General features: G+C 32.6%; 1 protein-coding gene across 1 annotated transcript in view; it reads right to left on the bottom strand.

Annotated features, from left to right (window-relative positions):
* Positions 1 to 7,764: 7,764 nt before the first annotated feature.
* LOC148954991 (uncharacterized) overlaps positions 7,765 to 24,106 on the bottom strand; it is a 117,583-nt gene continuing 101,241 nt past the window's right edge. The window contains exons 6-7 of the mRNA XM_089105928.1: positions 23,532 to 23,682; positions 7,765 to 7,947 (exon numbers count right to left, since the gene is read on the bottom strand). Of these exons, the coding sequence (XP_088962054.1) occupies positions 7,765 to 7,947; positions 23,532 to 23,682 (334 nt within the window). The remainder of the gene's footprint in view (positions 7,948 to 23,531; positions 23,683 to 24,106) is intronic.

Below are 24,106 nucleotides of genomic sequence, written 5' to 3'. Positions count from 1 at the left end.
ATAATCTCTTTCACCGCTTCTCCGACAAATACAAGGCCCTTACTTTTTATGCGAAGTAATAGTTTGTTTTTATTTTACACTGATGTCGGTTGAATTGAAGGCATTGCCCTACCGCATTCCATAATTTAATTCCAACTAATGGTTTAGACTCAATTTATTGCCCCCTCCCCCCTGTCACATACTGTTCTCGTTATATTGTTAAACTTAATTTGAAAATAATCTCTTTCACCGGTTCTCTGACAAATACATGGTTACGAAACTACAAGCTTAATATACAGCAATCTCTTTTTGCTTAAAACTGTTTTAATTTGACAGCCAAAACAAAACCCTTTGACTAGACCGATAGCGTGAACACACCGGAAAAAGGGTGACAGCTAATTATAGGCCTCACATTGGAGTATTGTGTCAAATCAGAGCAGGCTAATAACAACAGAGCGATGGATGTCTCAGTTAGAGAAAAGATTACAATTGAGAAAAGCCAAAATTTAACGAAAGGATAATTATTTCTTTTTGCGAGAATTTGGGGTTGTAAAACAATGGGTTAGGGTAAAAAGAATATATTTTATGTTTTCCATTGATTATAATGATGTTTGTATGGTTTGGGGGGGGGGGGAGGGGTTTGGGGTAAAGGAATATATTTACGTTTTAGCTGAATATACTGGAGGATGTCCAAGGAAAATTCGTTTGAAAATAAAAATGCACTTACATTGCTAATTGCGGCTGCCAAGACCTCAAGCTCATCAATACTATCCATTCTAGGTGTTTACACTGTGTCAAAATACTTTCTGATAATTTAATCACATTGCATGTCCGTTATATACGAAATCTCACGGGCGATTTGTTATGTAACGGGTAAAAATATATGTAACCAGCCCTCTGATTGGCTGAGATGGGGGATGTAACCGACTCGCTGATTGGCTGAGAAGGAAACACGTGATCTAACTGTTTCCGGGAAACTCTTAACATTTGCCTCGAGGAACAACAACAAATACTATTTCTGGACACCATGACATTCACCTCGAGCGTACCAAAAACAACAACAACAACATCGACCTTGACATTCGCTGAGAGCGTGCACTTACAACAACATCAACATCGACCGTAGAAATTTAGGTCATTGACCCCATTAACCACGTGTTCTCCCTAATGACTCTATGCCCAAATTTGGTGTGGGCGTGGGAGTCTATGCCCTTATTTGGTGTGGGCGTGGGATCAATAGGGGCCTTTCTACTCGGGTCTGACAAAAAAAATTTTTTTGGGGGGGGGGGTTAAATCTCCCTTTCTGGACACGCCCCTGGCTCTAGAGTACCTTTTTTTACACATCCTGAAAGTTTTTATAGGTCAATAATTTGTAGTTTTTTTTTTCTTTAAAGCCGGATTTTTGAAGGGCCGTCTGACTACCCGTATGGGCCTACATGAGCAGACTGTTAACTGACTTTGGATTTTTTTTTTTTTTTTTTTTTTCCTTGGACGAAACAAGCAAATATTTGAAGAGTCAATCTACCCAGAACGGGATGTTATTCCGGCCAAGATACTTTCATTCTCGAAATTCGCATATACAGTAAAATTGAATTGACTTTAATCAAACTTTATGAGTGCTCCAGGAATGCTAAAGCTTCACTTAGTTCCATTTCAAGGAAAGCTTATTCCTTTTCAATGACATCTGCCATCCCGTTCCTACAAGACGCAACACCAATTGACCTTTCTCATAAGAACAAAATAGGAACGATTCGAAGCGAATCCGCATTAGGCTACATTTTTAGGCATTTTTATCTTATTCCTTACTTAAATCAAAAGAAATTATTTGCTTTTTACTATCATCGCCGCGGTTTTTTTTTCTTTTATTTCTATCCAAAAACTTCTGCAACACCGTTCATGACAAATTTAAATCCTGATTTGATATCCACTTTCTGAATATCGTAGGTAAGAATTTACTACGGTCGAGAAACTTCCGATTATTTAAAATTATTGTCATATTTCTTTTGTAAAATTGAAATAATTGCTTCTTGAATTTTTTTGCCATAATATTTTTTTTTCGATTTAATAGATGTTGAATCCTCATTCTTAGCCGGTGTCAGCCGTATTTTTTTTTTTTTTTTTTTTTTTCGTGGTCAGAACAAGCGAATCTTCCTCGGCGAGAGAAATTTACTCTGGCCATCACGGAAAGCTTACGGTACTTTTTTTTTATCTTTTTTTCGAAGACATCTACCATTCCATCCGTACAAAATACAACACAAATTGTATATTTTCAAAAGAATAATAAAAAACGATTTTTAGTGTTAATTCTCTTCAGCTAGAACTAGCTCCTGTCAAGAAACCTTCCATTTTTGGGGTAAATTATTTCTTACTTAAATTTAAATAGTTCATTGCTTTTTGGAATCATTATTTCTATTATATATTATCTCTATTATATTTGTCTATTATATTTAAATACCACTACAACGCCATCCACGCTAGACATAAATCGAAATTGACAAGGCCGTATCCAGGGAGGGGGGGGGGGGTTACCCGGTTTGAACCTTCCCCCCCGAAATTTTTTACCGAGTCGAAAATAAGTCGAAAATTAGTCAAACCTAGGTAAAAATCAGTAAAATTAGTCGAAAACTGAGTCAAAAATTAGTACCCCCCCCCCACGAAAAAAAATCCTGGATCCGCCCTTGGAAATTGACAACTTTCGCATGGACACCCTAGCCAAGAATCTTTCATAGCTTTTGTATCAAAATTAAAGCAATTGCCTTTTGTATTTTTCAACACAGTAATTTTTTCGTTTTCTGCCCCCCAGTTCAATCCAGAAACCAAACTACTACTACTATTACAAACAACTCACAGCAGCATCAAGCCACTTGAGGCCAAGCAGGGGCGGATCCAGGGGGCGAGGGGCGCGCGCCCCCCTAACACAGTCTAAAGTAGTGTAATTTATTAAATTAGCACAAGTTTACGTTAATTAAACTTACTCCTAACGCAAGTTTATCGGATCAACCATTCCCCCCCCCCTAAAAAATCCTGGATCCACCACTGAGGCCACGAGAGCTGCACATGCTCCTCCTCAACCCTAAAGTTTCACTCCTTTCCCCCTTCCATGAAGTTCCCCTTTAGATCCTTCAATGTGACCTCTTTCCATCCTGTTCGTAGTGGACCTACTTTTCGTTTGAACACGGACGGACGGACGGCCAACAGACACAATCTTTGACAACCTCTCATTATTCATCCATAAAACAAGGCCTAATCATCTAAATCTTTGATGCATCATAGCCTTAAAAAGTAGAATCGAAGCACATTTTTTCTATACAGTGTATTGTTTGATATACGGTTATATCAAACGTGTATACAAAAGAGTGATATACAAGCGAGTACCCAAGAGTATTCTTACGCAATTCCTCTGGAAAACATTAAACAGATCCTCCTCAGCCTTTCCAAGCACCCACGAGTAAGAGCCATACTTAACCCTTGTCATTACTGTGGCTTCCAATATTCTCAGTTCGAAGACTAATCGTCTTATTCTTCTGAACTTTTTTCAACTTGGAAAAAACACCGCGGGCCTTGACTATTCTACTTTTATATTACCAGATGAACTTTCGCAACATTATTTTCAAACCTATTCCTGCACCCTGAATTCTCAAAAATCTCAAAAAAATCATTCATCTTTCTAACATTTTCATCTAAGATACTCAAAATCCCATTTTTCTTTTATTTTCACGTGGACAAAACAAGAGAATATTTCCAAGTATCAATCATTCTCAGCAAAAATTTACTCCATCCAAGGTAATTTCCATCTTAACTAAATCTCATCTGCCAGAAAATAAAGCTGACTTTAATCAAACTTTATGAGTACTCAAGATAAACTGAGGACCTATTAAGATCCATATCCGAGAAGGAGCTAATTTTCTAAAGGACCGAAAACCCTGACAACGACAGGGTAATTTGGGGAGCCGGCTTCGCTATTGGGAGGGAATAACCAGTTTGTTTAAGTGGTCTCTTAATCAAAGCATATCAGATTGGCTAGCAGTTTAGCTTAGATTAATTAACAGCCGTAAAGGAAACTTAATGACTTATTCTTCCGGGGGACGTAAAAAGGAAAATGACAAATATTTTATACGACATATGATGATAAAAACAGTTGTACACTTAAACAGGCTTGAAGAATAACTAAGGAGGCTACACTGCTTTCATCATACAAGTATTCCAAGAAATGGACTTTTTCAACAGAGACATTGAGAAGGCAAACTTATATATATGAAAATGCATATATACATATATATTCGAATCTATATATTATATACTACTACTAACAACTCACAGCAGCATCAGGCCGCCTGAGGTCAACACAGCTTGACCTCCTGAGGTCAACACAGCTTGAGGCCTCCCTCCTTATACCCTCCCAAGATGTTCCCATTTCTCTTAATTCTTTCCTTACAACATCCTTCCACCTCATTCGGCGATGACGCGCTTTGGCACCTAGACAGTTGGCGAAAAAGGAAAATCTTCGGCAATATGTCATCCTTCATCCACAGAACAGGTCCTAACCATCTCATCCTTTCTCTCATTACAGCCCTCGAAAGCGGGATTAAACAACTCTGGAGTTATTTTTAGAATTTTTATTGTTTTTTTTTTTCTATTTTGTTGAATATGGCTATTCGGTACACAGCAAAAATATGCGTATAGATTAATTAGTCTGTCACTGTCTTAATTTAAAAAAGCCAAACTTATTAGAATTCATTTGTTCCAACACAGGGTCTTCAATTGCTATAGGACGGGGGGGGGGGAGAGGTCCCTCCGAGACCAGGGACTACCACCGGGTGGCAGCGAGGTGGAGTCAATTGGGGGCTAGATCCACTCACCCTCCCCCCCCCCAGACTGGGATAATACCCTTTTTGGTATTTTCATGGAAAACAACTTTTTTTTTGTATTTTCTTGAAAAAATCTTTTCTGGTATTTTCATTGAAACGAAATATAAAAAAACGAAATTCACCCCCCCCCCCCCCCTCCTCTGGATTCTGAAGAATATATTTTACCAGTTAATGGTAAAAAGAACTGCAAAACAGTAAATAAAATAACTTGCATATTGAAAAAAAAACGGTAAAATGCTCCCACAGAAACGGAGAATGATCAAAAATTCTTTCAAAGAGTCAATAATTAAAGTGTTATTCAATAAGTCAATTCGAGTGAAGTTTTAACCAAAGAATATGTTAGAACAATATTTAGAAATCCAAGGACGCCATAGTATCTGGAAACAAAATTTGGAGTAACAAACGGGAAAATATTCATAAAGACAAGATTAGAACTTCTTTATTAGCCAACCTAGTGAGCTTTGCAAGAAAAAAGACACAAAATAAGAGAGCACAGCTCCTTCTCTTTTTTAGAATTTTTTTTTTTTTTTTTTTTTTTTTTTTTTTTTTTTTTTTTTTGGGTTTGTTAGGGTATCCAACATATGAAAAGAAGTGTCGCCATCTAGACGTTCGAAAAATCCCAATGGGTTTTAGTACTGAACGGTAAAAAGAACGATAAAACGACACAAATTAACTTGTTCACTAAATAAACGCTAAAAAAAGGCAGAAATTGAAAGGGTAAAAAAAAATTTCCATCGAGTGGGAAAGGACAATCAGGTACTGCTTCAAAGAACTAATAAAGGAAATTTCATTCAAGCAGTCAATTTGAAGTAAGTTCTATTGAACTTTAATCAGAATGAAAGGAAACCCAAGAAAGCCATATCTGATAATAAAATCTTCGGCTTCAAATGAAACGTACAAAACACATAAACAAGCAAGGAAAATACCTTAACAATTTAATTTTTAGGAGGTATAAAAGAAAACGACAAAACTATGTTGACATAACATGACGTAAAAACTGCTATAAAGCTCAAAAGCTGTTTAAAAATTTACTAAATTAAAATTAATTAAGGACTGTTGCCTCGGACAGGGCAAAGTTATGAAACTCAGAATATTCTTAAAAACATAATAAAGGGAAGGGAGTGGCTGTTTCTTCAGAAGTGGTGAAAACAATGTGAAGAACAAATAGACAAATTGCGTGTTAATCAAGGACATAACTGAACAAAGTTTTATTCGTGGAAACTTGCAATTATTTTTTAGCTGGTAAAATAAAAATTTAAGAGAAATCTAAAAAGGGAGAATTAAAATTTGTTGGTGATAAAATAAAAACTAAATCTACAAAAGAACTAGGAAAACAAAATCTAGAAACCGAGAATTTTTTATGAGAATGTGGCTCTTGCAAGAATTTGAAAGAAATTAAGACGGTGACAACCACAGTATATAAATTATAGGCAGTATGATCTTTCCCTATCTCACCCATTATAAAAACCCAGACCGCGGTGCGAGTGCTCCAGAGAACGTAGAAACATAAGCGACATTAGACCTTTTCACGGGTAGACAAGTCAGATTTCTCTTGAACGCGAAACTTGGCTTCAACGTTGGAACAATAAATTTTGAAGAAACTAATTTTAAATTAATTTATTCCAATACATATATGAAAATCGGTAATTAGTAGTGCAATGTTATTATTGAATGTTTTTAGGAATTAAAAGTAGGTTTCGAAGTCTCAAATTGGTTTCAAAGGCATTTTGAGAAAGTTTCTGCCGAAATACGTGTTCCAGGGTAATTGGACCGCTGATGGCAGATCAAATGAGAGGAGCTGTTTGTACGCGCTATTGCAAGAAGAAGTGGGAGGAGCTGTTTGTACGCGCTATTGCAAGAAGAAGTGGGAGGAGCTGTTTGTTCGCACCGAGAATGAAGAGCCAGAAATTATCTGCGGTAAACTTACTGCTATATCTTTATACTGTGGTGACAACAGAGAATTAACTCAAAAGAAGTGACACAACCCTAACAAGAAAGGAAGGTAATACTTATTTTGTTTTTATTTCTCTTTAAGGAAAGGAAATATAGTTAATGTTGCAACAGTGAAAAATGATTATACTTCAAAATCTGAGAAATTGGGCGAAAGAGTCAAACACACAAGAACATAAACTTGAATGAAGGACGCAACTGGAGCAATCTTTTGTTGAATTTGAAGCATATAATGCCAGTTATGTGTTTTTAGTTATGTGTACTATGTGTTAGGATAAGCCAGTTAAAAGACGATTTTGTGTGAAAGGACACTTTTTACATACTTTGAAGAAAAATTTGTAGAAAGAAAATAATAACCACATTTATAGACCATACTATTTTATGAATTTCAGGAAAATCGTTAAATAGTAGCCTACGCCTCTCAGAACCCCCTCTACCAACCGGAGTCCCCTGTAATTGTCAAGACACATATCTTTAATATATTCAACGTGGTAAGTTTAGCATGGCACAACATGGCACATGTTGGCTTTAGATTATAGAACAGTCAGATACAAAACTTAAAATTCAGAAAATCAGAGTATCGAACAGGATAAAGTAAACTTCTCAGCCCGACTGTAAAACAATAAATATTTATGGGCAGGGGTGTCAATTTAGGGTGTTAGGCAAAACCCACCCAAATTTTATTTCCCTTCCCCTCTAAATTAAAAAAGAATTATTTTTGGTGTATTTTCATTACAAAAATACCCCTCCCCTTGATAGATTAAAAAAGAACACTTTTTTGCACCTTCGTTAAAAAAATGCAAAAGATCCCCCCCTCCTCTAAATTCTCATTAAATCGCCACCCTTGCTTGTTTGTGGAAGTCGTTTTTGGAACAGTTACGACATTTATACTACGAATGAGAAAATTTCTTCATTAAATTTCAGTAGCCTACTTTCCAAAATTTCTAAGGATTCTATAACCTTTATTTTACTCAATATTTAAGTCGGTATCAAGGTTAAATCGTTTTGAAAGAGAATTTACCCATGCCATGGCTTCTTCGAGACTTAATTCTCCGTCGCGCGCCATCTGTAAAACACGCCGTCTTTGAGTTTTCGGGTCAGTTGTCAATAATGCAGGCCTGGGGTATATAAGAGTCATTGTTTTGCAATTCTAAAACAAGAAAACTAAAGATTAGAGGAAAACACCTTCTGAAAAAATTGTTCTGCCCCGAAAATTACTTTTTTTGTATTTGCTCTCTTTGCGCACTGAAGAGACGATTCTTTTTAAAGACAAGAGATCAGATAACCTCTCGAATCTGAACTATTCTAAAGACGAAAGCAAAATTTCAAATAAATATTTTCACTCAAATGAAGCAAGGAAAGTTAATAACAAAATATAACTCAGCAATCAAGTTAGGAATTTTTAACACATCTTTGAATCACATATGCAAGATCTCAATCCAGAAACGGATTCAGGAATTTTTATAACTTTGGTAGGGACCTAAGCAATAAAAAAAAACTGCAAAAAGAAGGATAATCAGAAATTTACAAAATAATGAAGGACATCGCATACATCTTTAGAGGCCCGCCAACATGCCTCACTCAAAAAGTCAATCAGCGACTCGGCTCAATAGTAACCGAAGCTCTAAAGAACGGATTTTGATATCAATAGATGCATCAAAAGAATCATCTTATTTAACTGATTCCAAATATATATAGCACATCAAGTTTAGTATTACCCAATTTTTTATTTAATTCTGGAATTATATAAAAGTCCCAATTGTGGCTGAAATTTTATTTGATATTACATGAAAAAATACAAAAACTTAACAGACACATCCCCTCCAAATGCCACAGCATGATAATGATAATTGAAATTCAATCTCAATTTGACACAGGTTTCGTGGGTCACTGCGTCATTTGAGCTTTACCGAAAACAAAATATGTTTCTTATTATATATTAAACAGTCAGTCTAATTTCATTCGTTTTTTTTTGCAATTAAATAAAAAAAAATTTCAACTGAAAGTAGGAAGTAAAACTTAAAACGAACGGAAATTACTCTGTATATGAGGTTCTTTAAAAATACTTCTCATTCAAATTCGTGCTTGAGCAGTCTTTCTTAAAGAATTGTTTCAAGTCAAACTTTAGCGTAAAGAGCGAGGGCTGCGGAAGCGGTAACCCCCCTGATAAACAGAATACTTTCTTTTCGTTAACAGTTTTACTGTTGCTCCTTACTTTCAGTTGAATGAACTTGTTTGTTAGTTTTTTTTAAGTTTCTGGCCGTTTTCCAAATCAAGCCAGGATATTCCATCTCCTCGTGTAAAATTTCCCTTGAAGACCCTCCAGCAAATTTTCCCCCAATGGCAAATTCTCCCCCGTGAAAATCCCCCAGGAAAAGTTCCGTATATTTCCCAACAACAAGTACTATATGTGAACAACGAGCAAATTCCGTAACTTCACAGGGACTATGGAAGGTCATGTCATCCACAGAGACAATTGGGCCTTTCAACTATGCTGAGTAAAATGGTTATCTCAAATTTTTGATTGGACGTCTTTGGGTGGAAAAGAGGCATTAGAGGGGGACTAGTTGTCCTCCAATCTTTTGGTCACTTAAAAAGCACACCAGAGCTTTTGATTTCCGTTCGAATGACCTCCCTATCGACCTTCTAGGATCATTGGTTCGATAAGATCAGCACTGAGAAAAAAACGAACTAAAAAGAAAAAAACAAAGACGCATCCGTGATCTTTCTTCTCAAAAAAAATATAAAATTCCATATTTTTGTAGATGGGAGCTTGAAACCTCTACAGTAGAATTCTCTGATATACTGAATCTGATGGTGTAATTTTCGTTAACACCACTTGACTTTTTGAAGGTGTTTTCCGCTTTTTCGAAAATAAAAATTTGCTCAGGCTAATAGCTTTAGATGGTTAACACTAGACTTAATGAATTTTGTATATTTGGAATCAACATAAAAAATTTAATTTGTTTGATGTGCCAATTGTAACAAAAATTTCGTTTTTTAGAGTTTCGATTACTATTGGGCCGAGTCGCTTCTTACTCACAGTTCATTACCACGAACTGTTTGATCTTGGTTATACTTGGTTATCTTGGTTACGGTGATATTGTTTTTTTTTTTTTTTTTTTTTTTTTTTTTTTTGATGTTAAGACAAACATAAATACACTGTTCTAAATAAAGATTATTTTCAGTATAACACAAATGACTCTCTGGCCTTTAGAAAGTTTGGGGGGCGTTAGTCCTACTCCTGCTTGTGGTAATTTCTGTTCGTTTTAAGTTTGGACTTGACTATTCAATGCAATTTCTGTTCATTTCGGGTTTCATTTATTGATTTGTATTGGCGTTGTTTTTTTTTATGTTTAACATTGTTTTGCATGTGACTCTTTTGTATGTGTTTTCTTTTTATTACTTTTGTTACTCCACTTTATTATAATATTAGTGGGTCACAAAATTAATTATTATTATTTATAGAAATTTATGTTCGTCTTAAGCTTAACTTATTATTTGACTTTATTTCTGCTTATCTTTTATTTAATTTAGCTCTTTACATTGATGAAAGAAAATAAGTTTTTTCAACTGAAAGTAAGGAGCAACATTAAAACTTAAAATGAACAGAAATGGTTACTTATATGAGGGGGGTTGCCCCCTCCTCAACACCTCGCTCTTTACGCTAAACGCTTACGCTTACCTTGTGTTTCAGGAGTCGTTCTTAAAGAATACAAAATTCAAACTTTAGCGTAAAGAAGGAGGTGTTCAGGAGGGGGCAAGCCTCCTCATATAAGTAACAATTTCTGTTCGTTTTAAGTTTTAATGTTGCTCCTTACTCTCAGTTGTAAAAACTTGTTTTTTTTTATATTTAATTTCTGATCGTTATTAAATAATGCCAGGACATCTGGCTCCACCTCCACGGAAAAATCCCTCGTCCCCACAGATATATCCTCTAGACAATTCATACCTGGTGAAAATTTACCCTCTACAGTTGCCCTTAATATCTCCATGCGTAAAATTGAGTCGGCAAAGAGAAAGCAAGACATAAGAAGAATTTCGCATAGGAATCCTGGCAAGTTTCCCCCAGTGTAAAATTTATTCTGAAAAACTTATCCCCTGGAAACTTCCCTCCCGACAGAAAATTCCCCCCGTGGAAAATCGCCCCCAGCAGAAAATTCATCCCCTCGCCCGAAAAATGTATGCATACTTCCCAATAACAAGAAATACTATACGTACACAATGGGCAAGTTTTATAACTTAAAGACCTTCCCCAGGGGCTGTGGTGGGCCATGTTGTCCCTAAAGGCATAGTTACTGGGCTTTTCAACTATGCTTAACAAAATGGCTCTCTCAAAATTTTGATCAGAGGATTTTGAGGAAAAACAGGGGTGGTAAGAGGCTAGTTGCCCTCCAATCTTTTTAGTCCCTGAAAAGGGCACTAGAACTTTTAACTTCCGTTCGAATGAGCCCTCTCCTGATGTTCTAGGACCACTGGGTTGATACGATCACCCCTGAGAAAAAAAACAACAAATAAACACGCATCCGTGATCTTTCTTCTGGCGAAAAGTACAAAATTCCATATTTTTGCAAATATGTGCTTAAAATCTCTACAGTGGAGTTTTCCGATACACTGAATCTGATGGCGTGATTCATTGTGAGTCATTGAGATTCAATGATTTTTAGGGGGTGTTTTCTTCTTTTTTCGAAAATCAGGCATGTTTTCTCAGGCTCGTAGTCTTTGATGGGTAAGACAAAACTTAATGAGATTTATATATTCTAATCAGCATAATAAGCCGATTCTTTTGATATATCTATCGGTGTCAAAATTCCGCTTTTTAGAGTTTAAGTTACTATTGAGCCGGGTTGCTCCTTACTTAAAGTTCGTTACCACAAACTATTTGGAAAACTTTTTGGGAAAAAGCTTTTTTAATGAATGTAGTTTTAATGACTGTGTCAACTACCATATAGTAAATTACAGTGACAGCAAATCACCATAGACCAGAGTTTAAACGCACTAAGTAGGGAGTAAATTCTTCATACCGCTGCAAAATTGGCAGCTTACATTTATACAGAATTTATTTAATAAAAACAGCTGAGAATCTAAAATCAGAATAAACTGCAAATAAATAGTTTCAGGATTGGACAGCCAAACATAATGGTTCAATTATGCTGTCTCGCATATTGATGGCACATTTTCTAAACTAGAATTTTTTTTTTTTTAGGAAAGGGTGCTATAAACCAGAGATCACTACTTTCCCTTTTGACAACGAAATAAGCAAAGGATGAAATTCCCTTTTGCGAGAAAATTACATCGCGGAATAGGCTTTCCTCTGGAACAGAAAATCAGCTTTAACAGCCACTAGCCATCTTGCAGCTGGAGGTACTGACTTCATAAACTATAAAGACCGGATAGATTAAAAGTTCTAACGGGAAAGAAAGCACTTCTAGGAAATTACTTAAGATTTAAATCCTTCTGCTCAAAGTAGAAATTTTCAATGGAGTTTTGCTACAAAAGGAAAGTCATAACTAATATGAAAAGTTTTACAAGGTCACTATTTCACAGCCATGTTTAATCAGTGTAACAGCTTTGGCTAAATCAATCTTCGAAATAAATGTTTCGCATTGTTCATGGACATTAATTATAGAATTCTATAGGTCATTTCTAACTAAAGAAGTTTTAACAATGAAATAATAATTTTACCCAGTCAAAAAACATAGTTGCATTTGTTGATGAAGTTAAGATTGCGCACAACTACAGCGCCAATTATTACGCTGTTCCTAATTTCTCAAGCTGAACATAGTTCATGTTTCAAGAATAAAATTCGCAATTGACCAATCAGCGTCAAGAGTTAATGCATACTTTCTTAAAACTAGAGATGATGACAGCTTGGAACAACTTTTTTTTTTATCTGTAACAGCCATCAAACAGTTCGTGGTAACGAACTGTAAGTAAGGAGCGACCCGACTCAATAGTAACCGAAACTCTAAAAAACGGAATTTTGATACTAATAGATGCATCAAAAGAATCAGAGATTTATGCTGATTTCAAATATATAAGTTTCATCAGGTTTAGTCTTACCAAAAGTAACCCGCCTGAGAAAATTTGCCTTATTTTCGAAAAAAAAGGAGGACCCCCCCCCCTAAAAGTCATAGAACCTTAATGAAGATAACATCATCAGATTCAGCGTATCAGAGAACTCTAATATAAAGGTTCCAAGCTCCTATCAGCAAAAATGTGGAATTTTGTATTTTTGCCAGACGAAAGATCACGGGATGCCTGTTATTTGTTGTTTTTTTTCCCCAGGGGTGATCGGATCGACCCAGTGGTCCTAGAATATCGCAGGAGGGCTCATTTGAACGGAAATTAAGTTCTAGTGCCCTTTTTAAGTGACCAAAAAAATGGAGGGCAGCTAGGCCTCCTCCCACGCTCATTTTTTCCCAAAGTCACCCGAACAAAATTTTGAGAGAGCCATTTTGTTCAGCAGGGTCGAAAATATAGTAACTATGTCTTTGAGGATGATTTAACACCAAATGTCCCCCGGGGAAGGGCTGCAAGTTATGAACTTTTCCCAATGTTTACATATAGTATTGGTTATTGGGAAGTATACAGACGTTTTCAGGGGCGATTTTTTTCGGTAGTGAGGGGTGGTTGGGTCGGGGGTTACGTGGGTGGATCTTTCCATGGAGGAAGTTTTCATTGGGGAAAGGACATTGCTATTAAGGAGGCACCAATTTCCCAGCATTATTTAAACAAACGATCAGAAATTAAATAAAAAAAACAATTTTTTTTAACTGAAAGTAAGGAGCGACATTAAAACTTAAAACGAACAGAAATTATTCCGTATCTGAAAGGGGCTGTCCCCTCCTCAACGCCTCGCTCTTTACGCTAAAGTTTTTTATTGTTTTAAAAAATAAAGTTGTGAGTCGAACTTTAGCGTAAAGAGCGAGGCGTTGAGGAGGGGACAGTCCCTCTCAAATACGGAATAATTTCTGTTCGTTTTAAGTTTTAATTTCGCTCCTTACTTTCAGTTAAAAAATTTGTTTTTTTTTATTTAATGTGGAAAAAGACACAGTATTAGTGTAGGATATTTGGGAACAAGTTAGCGATGACAAAAGCTTTGCTAACCAATCTTGTATTAATTTTCCACTTCTGCAACGAAAATGTGAAGTTAAAATTAAGTTAAAAAAATATAGCATTCATAAATCTTGGCTATTTCGTTGACAGTTGTGACTATAGGGTGGCTCGGTATTACGGTTCACGGCAACAAAAACTAAGAGCTAGAAGATGAGTTTTCATTCCCTAACTGAATCTGGTTGTTACTATCTACTAAGAGATGTAATTTCAAAACGAATTATGGCCAGGCCAAATTATAAGCACATTTTTGAATAAAGTCAAAATAACGCACGACTCGAAATAAGACCAAAAAATAAATCTTCTTTCAAAAATAACATAAAGAATTTATTGATGAGAAGAAATGGGTGAGGAGTGGTAAATGTCTTCTGTAAGTATCGGTTCAATGTTTCTATGAGGTTAAATTTTTGTAAAAATTGCAGTTTTTCTTTTTTGTTCTTTTAAATATATATATATACATATATTAAATGATAAAAATATTGATTCCTGCCACAAACAAATCAGTATAGATTTGCATGTGGCATGTCTGTTGATATAATTTTTTTTTAATATTGTTCCTTAGCTAAAACCAATTTTTCTGTCTCAACTTTGCACCCAGTCCGTAATTTATCATGTTGAACATCTTTCGACTTTCAATCATAAAATTTCCGATTGACCAATCAGGGTAAAGATTAAATGCATAATTTTGAGAAGCTCAAAAAAATAGAAGCTTTAACTATTAGCTTACTATTAACATTTATTATATGTTAATAACAACAATTAATAAAAAGCAATGTTGATTATAATCAAAACATAAAAAATAACAACAATTATTTACTATCAACAAATAAAATGACTCTCCTTATAAAAAGGAGCAATTAACAAAAACTTATAATTGCAAAACATATGAAAAAATGATTCAGATTTAAACCTTGTACTATTTGACCAAAAGTTTGGCCAAAGTAGATCTTTCAAGGGGTATAAATGGAAAACAAAAGCAGCTTGGAACCTGCAAAAAACTTACCAAAATTAGATATAAGATAGAACGTTCTTAGAAAAGCAAAACCTCCCTTTTGAGTAAAAATGCATTTTTAACGAAAACCTAGCCAGTTTTAGAAAGACACGCTAACATATTGTTTAACATAAACTTTATATTTCAATTGAAATAAAATAATTTTCAATAAATGATTTATTCATTCTGAGAATTTAATTTTTGCGTTATTTTACTAGTTTTAAGTGCATCGTTGTTTTTAACCTCTTTTTGATGTGTTTGTCCTGTTTTTGTTTACTGACCCCGAAACTCCAGTTTAGCCCTTCAGGGCTTGTGATAGCGATTTTTTAAAAATAAATATCTTGTCTTATTCCCCATCTTAAATCAGCATTGTATGTGTTAAGATTCGACCTTAGCGCCATTTTTTTGTAAATAAGTGTTTCATTTTTTTTGGGGGGGGTGTATACTTATTAAGATTTAATAAGTAAAAAGGTTCAATAGAAATACTTATTAAGGTTTCTATTGAATTTTTAAGATGACCAAACTACTTTTTTTTGTCGCATCTAAAAATTCAATATCAACGCAGAAGCGATTTTTTTGCGACACTTACGTGGCTAAAAATTATAATGGCATCCATACTAATTTTGGTTAAGTAACTAAAGCTTTTATTTACATCAATTACAACAAAAAAAAGGATGGCTTGTACTTCATACTGCAAAACACACGAAAAAAAAAACAATTTTAAATAACCTGAGGCCGACACAAAGCCTCATATCCCACTACGGGAATATCCAAAGAAGGGGGGTACTGGGTTTGAACCCCCACCCCGTAATATTTCTCCGGATCGTAAATAAGTCAGGAAAATACAGGTAAGAAAAACCTTAAACCGACCCCCCCCCAAAAAAAAAAAAAATATTGGTAACCCCTCCCACTCCTATCGAATAAAAATTCTTCTAGTAACCTCCCATCAAATAAAAATTCATTTGGTATACCTCCCCATGAAAAAGAAAGGTGAATATGGTCCTGTAGTTCGCCCTACTCAAACGCTTATGCGCCATAACGAAGAACAAACAGAAATGGAACTTGAAAATTAATTTTAGAAAAATACATCTTTGAATTTAAGGAATTTAAAGGTGGCTGGAGGGTATATAGCGTATATTAATTAGTATATTAAAATATTAGTATATTATTATATTAATAATTAATATATTAATATATTATATTATATATTATATTAATATATTAATATTAATATTAATATTAATATTATATTATATTTTATTATTTAATATTATATTATATTAATATTATATTATATTATATAATATAATATTATATTATATTAATATTATATAATATATTAATATTATTATTAATATTATATTATATTTTATTATTTAATATTATATTATATTAATATTATATTATATTATATAATATATTATTATATTATATTAATATTATATAATATATTAATATTATATTAATATATATTATATTATATATTATATATTATATTATATTAATATATTATATTATATATTATATTAATATATTAATAATTATTAATAATTAGTATATTAATAAGTATATTAATAGCGTATATATTTTTATTTCAAAAAGGGCTCTTTCCAAGCGCAAGAGTTACTAACAGCCTTCTCTATTCATAAGGCAAGAATTTTAAGTGTTAGGTTAGGTGTTTTAGGTGTTTTTAAGTGTTAAAGTTTAGCTGTCCGTACATTGTGCCTAGTGTACGGTAGCCTAGAGCTGACCCTGAAGAGAAATGCAAACATTATTTACAAAAAAAAGAAGAAAAATTCCTGTGAGATGCAATGTCGCATAGGAACAGTGTTGAATGAGCACTCATGGCGCGAAATATCATTACCAACATGTTCATTTGTACAGTTGATGGAGCTGAAGTAAGTCAATGTTTGTTTTTATAGTTCTTGTAGAGTCAGCTCTTAATAAATTCCAGCATGGATGAAAAATCTTCGAGACAGGCGTTACCATTGAAAAAAGGGAGACAAATTATGTACTTCTAGTCTCTTCGCTTATGCCCGCCAGAACTGAAATTACTACCCTTTGAAAACCAGCTGTTAGTTCCAGCGCCGAAGAACAGCTTAGAAAAAAAAAATATTTTCTTTCCCCACTTACGAAATCATAATTTGGTCTAAGATATTTGATAGTATATCTGGTTGCTCAGATCGTATCAAAGGCAACGGTTAATCGAATTGGTGTCCTGGGATACCTAATTAAATAAAACTGACGAAGAATGCTATGACAAGGAAAATACGACAATTTTGTGTGGGATCTATCAATTTTATAAAGATCTATAACATAAAATATTATTTTTCATAGACTATATTTTATTCAGCATTTTGTAGATATTTGTAATTATATTTCCCTCACTAAAGGCTATGTGTGGCTCTTCACTAAGCTACAAAGGTAGCTGAATGTTCTAAGTTTACAGTGTTGTGACAACAAGTCATTTCGGAAAAATCAAATTTTCCGAAATGACTAAATTTTCGGCCAAATTTACAAAAATGCAGATTCATTTTTGTAAATTTGGCCCTGACCACGGTCTGTTACAGTTCTTTTCGTAGTTTAATTTAATTGCTAGTGTTTGTTGAGTTTTTTTTCTCTCTTTTTTATTATTATGTACTCCACTTGTAATACTTTTTGTTAGTTGTGGGTAATAAATGATTGATTGATTGATTGATTGATTAGGCAAGACGAAGGTTTAAGACCACGTACTCGGTTCAAAACATTATTCTTCAAAATGTGTCAAGCAAATTGCCTGTTTTTTTGCGTTTTGTAAAATTCAAAGAAACAAATGGAGGAGACGGACACTTTTAGAGTGTCTGTTTGCTTATTCCTGACTTATCAACAGTTGCTATTAATCTGTTAACTGAAAATACTGACATTTGAAAGTCTATTATCTTTCTTCTGCCAAGCAAATTGCTTCGCCGCCGGGACCCGGCACGCGGCCGGCATCTATATATGGTTTCTCATTGTTGCTTGTCTTCTGACCTCAGACGATTTGAGCCGTTTCCTGATGGCATTAGGTCACCACTTCTTGATGTTGTGACGTCACCATAGGTTCGTTACAACCACCCTGGGAAAAAAACCAATGTTCCTTAAGGTCCTGACCTATTTAGATTGTTCTTGTGACCTGAAATGCTCTAATTGTCGTTTTCGCAAATCTTCTAACCGCCCGTGTCTTTGCTCTTCATTTTGATTTTTTGACTCGCTCAGATTCTTGTTGTCGCTTGTCTTCTAACCGCGTATGACTTTGCTCTTCATCTTCATTTTTGACACGCTCTAATTCTCCTTTTTGCATATCTTCTAACCGCCCGTTTCTTTGCTCTTCATTTTCATTTTTGACACGTTTTGATGCACTGACATTATAAAACTGGTTGCGTTCAAACCTGTAAGCTTTATCACTTAGCGAGTTGATTTTATCTAAACATAGAAACAAACTATTTCAAAAATTTTCAGGTATTTTTCAAGTTTGAATTAAAACATTAAATTTATTCCTCAGGCACCACAAATATTTTTGCAGTTTACATAAATAACTTTAGCTATTAACAAATTTTTCAACTTTTTTTTCATGTCTTAAAAAGACATTGTATGTACTTATAACAAAAGAAATTCGATAATAATGTTTTTGGAATGTGAATTGAAAATGGTATGTCTATACTGCCTACTAAGTTTCAAACTTTTGGTTTTCTTTTTAATGTTTTTGAACTATTTTAATCCCTTGTTAAAATATATACAAATATTTTTGCAATTCCCAGTTTTTTTTACTTATTATGCAATTTAATGTATTTTCATACTGCAGTCTTTTCTAGCAAAGATATTTATTCTTCTAGCAATGCCGATTTTTTTTTTCTCTAAAAAAATAAAGGCTCTTATCAAATTTTCTCAACCTCCTGACCTATCTAGATAGTTTTTTATTAGGCCAGCATATCCCAGAATGCCATAATTTCCCGAAAAACAAGGAGCCGTTTTCTAAGAAGAAAGTACATACACACATACACAAACATTGCTCGTTTATATATATATATATATATATATATATATATATATATATATATATATATATATATATATATATATATATATATATATATATATATATATATATATATATATATATATATATATATATATATATATATATATATATATATATATATATATATATATATATATATACGCTCTGAAATATCTAAATTACGCATTACAACTATTTTCGTGCTCACTTTTTTATTTTAAGGAATAGGATGGCAAAATCAGCATCTTCTAATATAAATAGAAAAAAATGAAACTTAGAGAGGAAAGAAAATAACAAAATGAAAAATCAAATCAAAAAAGGTGAAAAAACGAGGATTTTGTCTAAGAATGTATCAATATAATTAGGAAATTCTGGCGTGCAAATATGCATATATATATATTTATATATATATATATATATATATATATATATATATATATATATATATATATATGTATATGTATGTATATATGTTATATATATATATATATATATATATATATATATATATATATATATATATATATATATATATATATATATATATATATATATATATATATATATATATATATATATATATATATATATATATATATATATATATATATATATATATATATATATATATATATATATACATATATATTTATATACATATATATTTATATACATATATATTTATATACATATATATTTATATACATATATATTTATATACATATATATTTATATACATATATATTTATATACATATATATTTATATACATATGTATACATATATATTTATATACATGTATATTTATATACATATATATTTATATACATATATATTTATATACATATATATTTATATACATATATATTTATATACATATATATTTATATACATATATATTTATATACATATATATTTACATACATATATATTTATATACATATATATTTATATACATATATATTTATATACATATATATTTATATACATATATATTTATATACATATACATATATATATACATACACATATACATATACATACACACACACACACACACACACATATATATATATATATATATATATATATATATATATATATATATATATATATATATATATATATATATATATATATATATATATATATATATATATATATATATATATATATATATATGTATGTGTGTGTGTGTGTGTGTGTACTTGAAGGGCTGAAAGATATGTAACTGTTAGTTATTTCAGCCCTTAGGCACTCCTAATTTTTGTAGAAGTAGTACTTTGACAGTGTATCTGGTTGCTCGGATAGCATCAAAGACTAGGGTTAATCGAATTGGTGTCCTGGGATACCTAACTAAATCAAACTGACAAAAGGATACTTTGACTGAAACTGAAAAGGACAAAAGATGAAAAGCAGGACAATTTCATTATTGGGCTAAAATCTTATCCTTTTCCTGAATATCTTGAAGAAAAGTTGCATGCAATCTTTCCTCGAAAAACTGAACAATTCTTTCACACTGATGGATTGCCAAAAAATTGAGTTTTATGGAGATCGAGCGGATATAAGGATATGTATATATATATATATATATATATATATATATATATATATATATATATATATATATATATATATATATATATATATATATATATATATATATATATATATATATATATATATATATATATATATATATATATATATATATATATATATATATATATATATATATATATTTTATCCATATATATATATATATATATATATATATATATATATATACATACAAGCCATCCATTTTGTTGTTGTAATTGATGTAAATAAAAGCTTTAGTTACTTAACCAAAATTAGTATGGATGCCATTATAATTTTTAGCCACGTAAGTGTCACAAAAAAATCGCTTCTGCGTTGATATTGAATTTTTAGATGCGACAAAAAAAATAGTTTGGTCATCTTAAAAATTCAATAGAAACCTTTATAAGTATTTTTATTGAACCTAATTACTTATTAAATCTTAATAAGTATACCCCCCCCCCAAAAAAAAAAAATGAAGCACTTATTTACAAAAAAATGGCGCTAAGGTCGAATCTTAACACATACAATGCTGATTTAAGATGGGGGATAAGACAAGATATTTATTTTTTTTAAATCGCTATCACAAGCCCTGAAGGGCTAAACTGGAGTTTCGGGGTCAGTAAACAAAAACAGGACAAACACATCAAAAAGAGGTTAAAAAACAACGATGCACTTAAAACTAGTAAAATAACGCAAAAATTAAATTCTCAGAATGAATAAATCATTTATTGAAAATTATTTTATTTCAATTGAAATATAAAGTTTATGTTAAGCAATATGTTAGCGTGTCTTTCTAAAACTGGTTAGGTTTTTGTTAAAAAGACATTTTTACTCAAAAGGGAAGTTTTCTTTTCTAAGAACGTTCTATCTTATATCTAATTTTGGTAAGTTTTTTGCAGGTTCCAAGCTGCTTTTGTTTTCCATTTATACCCCTTGAAAGATCTACTTTGGCCAAACTTTTAGGTCAAATAGTACATAGGTTTAAATCTGAATCATTTTTTTCATATGTATTTTGACAATTATAAGTTTTTACAGTTAATTAGCTACCTTTTCTATAAGGAGAGTGCATTTCGTATCTTGTTGATAGTAAATAATTCGGTTGTTATTTTTTATGTTTTGATTATAATCAACATTGCTTTTTATTAATTGTTGTTATTAACATATAATAAATGTTAATAGTATGCTAATAGTTAAAGCTTCTATTTTTTTGAGTTTCTCAAAATTATACATTTAATCTTTACCCTGATTGGTCAACAACTTCACAAAAAGACAGTATCAAACAACAGTGGCCTTACTTTCTAACTGGTTTAAAAGCGAAAAATAGTGTCAAATTTTCGATCCCAAATAGCCGGCATCCTCTCTGCGAACATTTTAATCCAAAATCCAAAATTTTAACCGAACCAAATTATTACTAACCAACTTTTAAAGAGGACGTGTAAGAAGTGCTCTTACTATTTTTGGAAAAGGCACTGAGTGACAGAGAAGTTGGAAACGTATTTACATAACGGATGCCTTCAATGATATTGTTACGAGGAATGAAGGGCAGATTTCTAAGAGTTAAGTTTCCTACATCAAAAGAAGAGACTATCCTCAAAGGAAAACTTAGACAAAAAAGACCGCTCAAAGGGTAACCTACTTGAGATTCAAAACAAGTTAAAGATTAATCAGCAGTTTTCACCTTTCCCCTTTTTTTCCGTCTTTGACAAAAGCTGGATAATATTGCCTTCAAAAATTGGTTTATAAATGGAGACAAAAAAAAAATCATCTTTCCAAGAAATATTCTCGGCATTATTAGCATCATAATTGACAACAACGTCGAGATATAAAATTCAGAATCAGATAAAAACAATAAAATGAAACTACACCAAGTCAGTTGAGGCAGTTAAAACGTATTCATCTCTGACAATCGAATTTTATTTCATTTATTTCATACAATTTAGGGACGATTTAGGGCCAAAAATAATTCACCAAATTCTTGTATAATCACTATTTATAAGCCAGTCTAGATTTGATTAATAAAACATTATTGATGATCATTTTCAGTCCCTGACAGAGTAGACAACATTTCATACAAGAATTGATTTAGAAAAAGTGACAAAATAATTTTCTTGTAATTCAAATTCCAATTTCCAGCTGACGAAACATTACATTTTTGAGCAAGTTAAGATTTTATCAATAAACATTATTTTCAGAATGAAAATGAATTATTCTTTACGTGTCCTTTGGTTGTCATTACACTCTTTGATAAGGCATATAGCCTACTACCCTCCCAAGTACATAATACGTATCTCAAATTTTGGTACAAACATTTTACTAGGCCGTCCAGCATAGCTATTTAAAGGCTCGGTAAATGCAATTTCGAGTCGTATCACAGTAAGATACTATTCGTTACCGTACTGATGCATATACCAAAGACTACGGGTAACCTATAAGAGTGGAAACTGGCACTAGTGTCGGTAAAAAAATCCTCAACACCATCTAGCGTTCGGCGATACTTGGCCTTTTCTCAAGCTTTGGATTTTTTTTTTTTCAGGAACTGAGATAAGACACTTATTACTAAACTAATTCTACCAACGACATAAATCAAATCAATTATTCCTATTATTACACTGAAAAATGCCAAATGTCGCCAACATTAGATAACGTTGAGGTTTTCTTTGTCGAGACTAGAACAAGTTTTCACTATTGTAAATTGGCCATACTCTTTGGTATATCCCTTTGGTATCCCTTGAAATTTTAGGAAATAAAAAGAACTAAATTATTAAGTTTTCGAACGATTAAAAACGTGGAAAAAAATGCAAATTGGCCCACATCGAGATGGGGGAGACCAGCTTTGGCATATATGCACAAGAAGGTTTTTTTTTGTCGCTAATTTTGTATAATTTGAAAACAAGATTTATCTCTAATCTAAAACGCCAATTGACTCGTCCACAATTCTGTAGCAGAGAAACAGAGATATCCTTTTTTAAGCCAGGATAACTTTCACAGTGAAAGCACAAATATAGATTTACCTGAGGAGTGTTTTTTCGTCCTTGTCTTGAATGTGACTGGCATACATGTCTCGGCGACTTCTCACGTCTAACCCTCAGCGTTCGCAATAGTTTAGAAATTCCCCCAGGCTTCTTCTTTTGAGCCATCGAAAATTTTCCACCAGGAAATACACTGAAGCAAAAAAAAAATTAATTTATTATTTTAAATACTCTAAGTTCAATCCCGTCTTGTGGATTAATTCCTCTTACTCTTTCTTTTCAATACCATCATCATTAATTATATAACTTATTATATAACATGAGACACCTTTTCATACAACGCATGGCACACCTCATACCACCCACAGGAGACTTCGCCCCACGCATGGCACACTTCACGCCAAGCTTAAGCCTGTTTTCTGTCGGTGCTTCATGATTTCTGTACGTGATTTCTGAAAGTGGGCACCTCCTAGGATTCCTTGCTCTCCTTGCTAGCACCTCCTCGAGTAAATCTAAGAACTTCACTTTTCCTGCATAAGGGGTACACTTACGTCATATGGCGCTTTTTTGCACTACGTTTGGCACAGCTCAAACTATTAACGGCAGACTTCGCATCA

Source organism: Artemia sp. Qi Xiang Cuo, chromosome 2, assembly GCF_049724085.1.
Source record: "Artemia sp. Qi Xiang Cuo chromosome 2, ASM4972408v1, whole genome shotgun sequence".
In the NCBI taxonomy this organism is placed as follows: Eukaryota; Metazoa; Arthropoda; class Branchiopoda; order Anostraca; family Artemiidae; genus Artemia; species Artemia sp. Qi Xiang Cuo.
The sequence above is the reverse complement of the archived record's forward strand: the minus strand, read 5'-3'. Positions and strand labels throughout refer to the sequence as shown.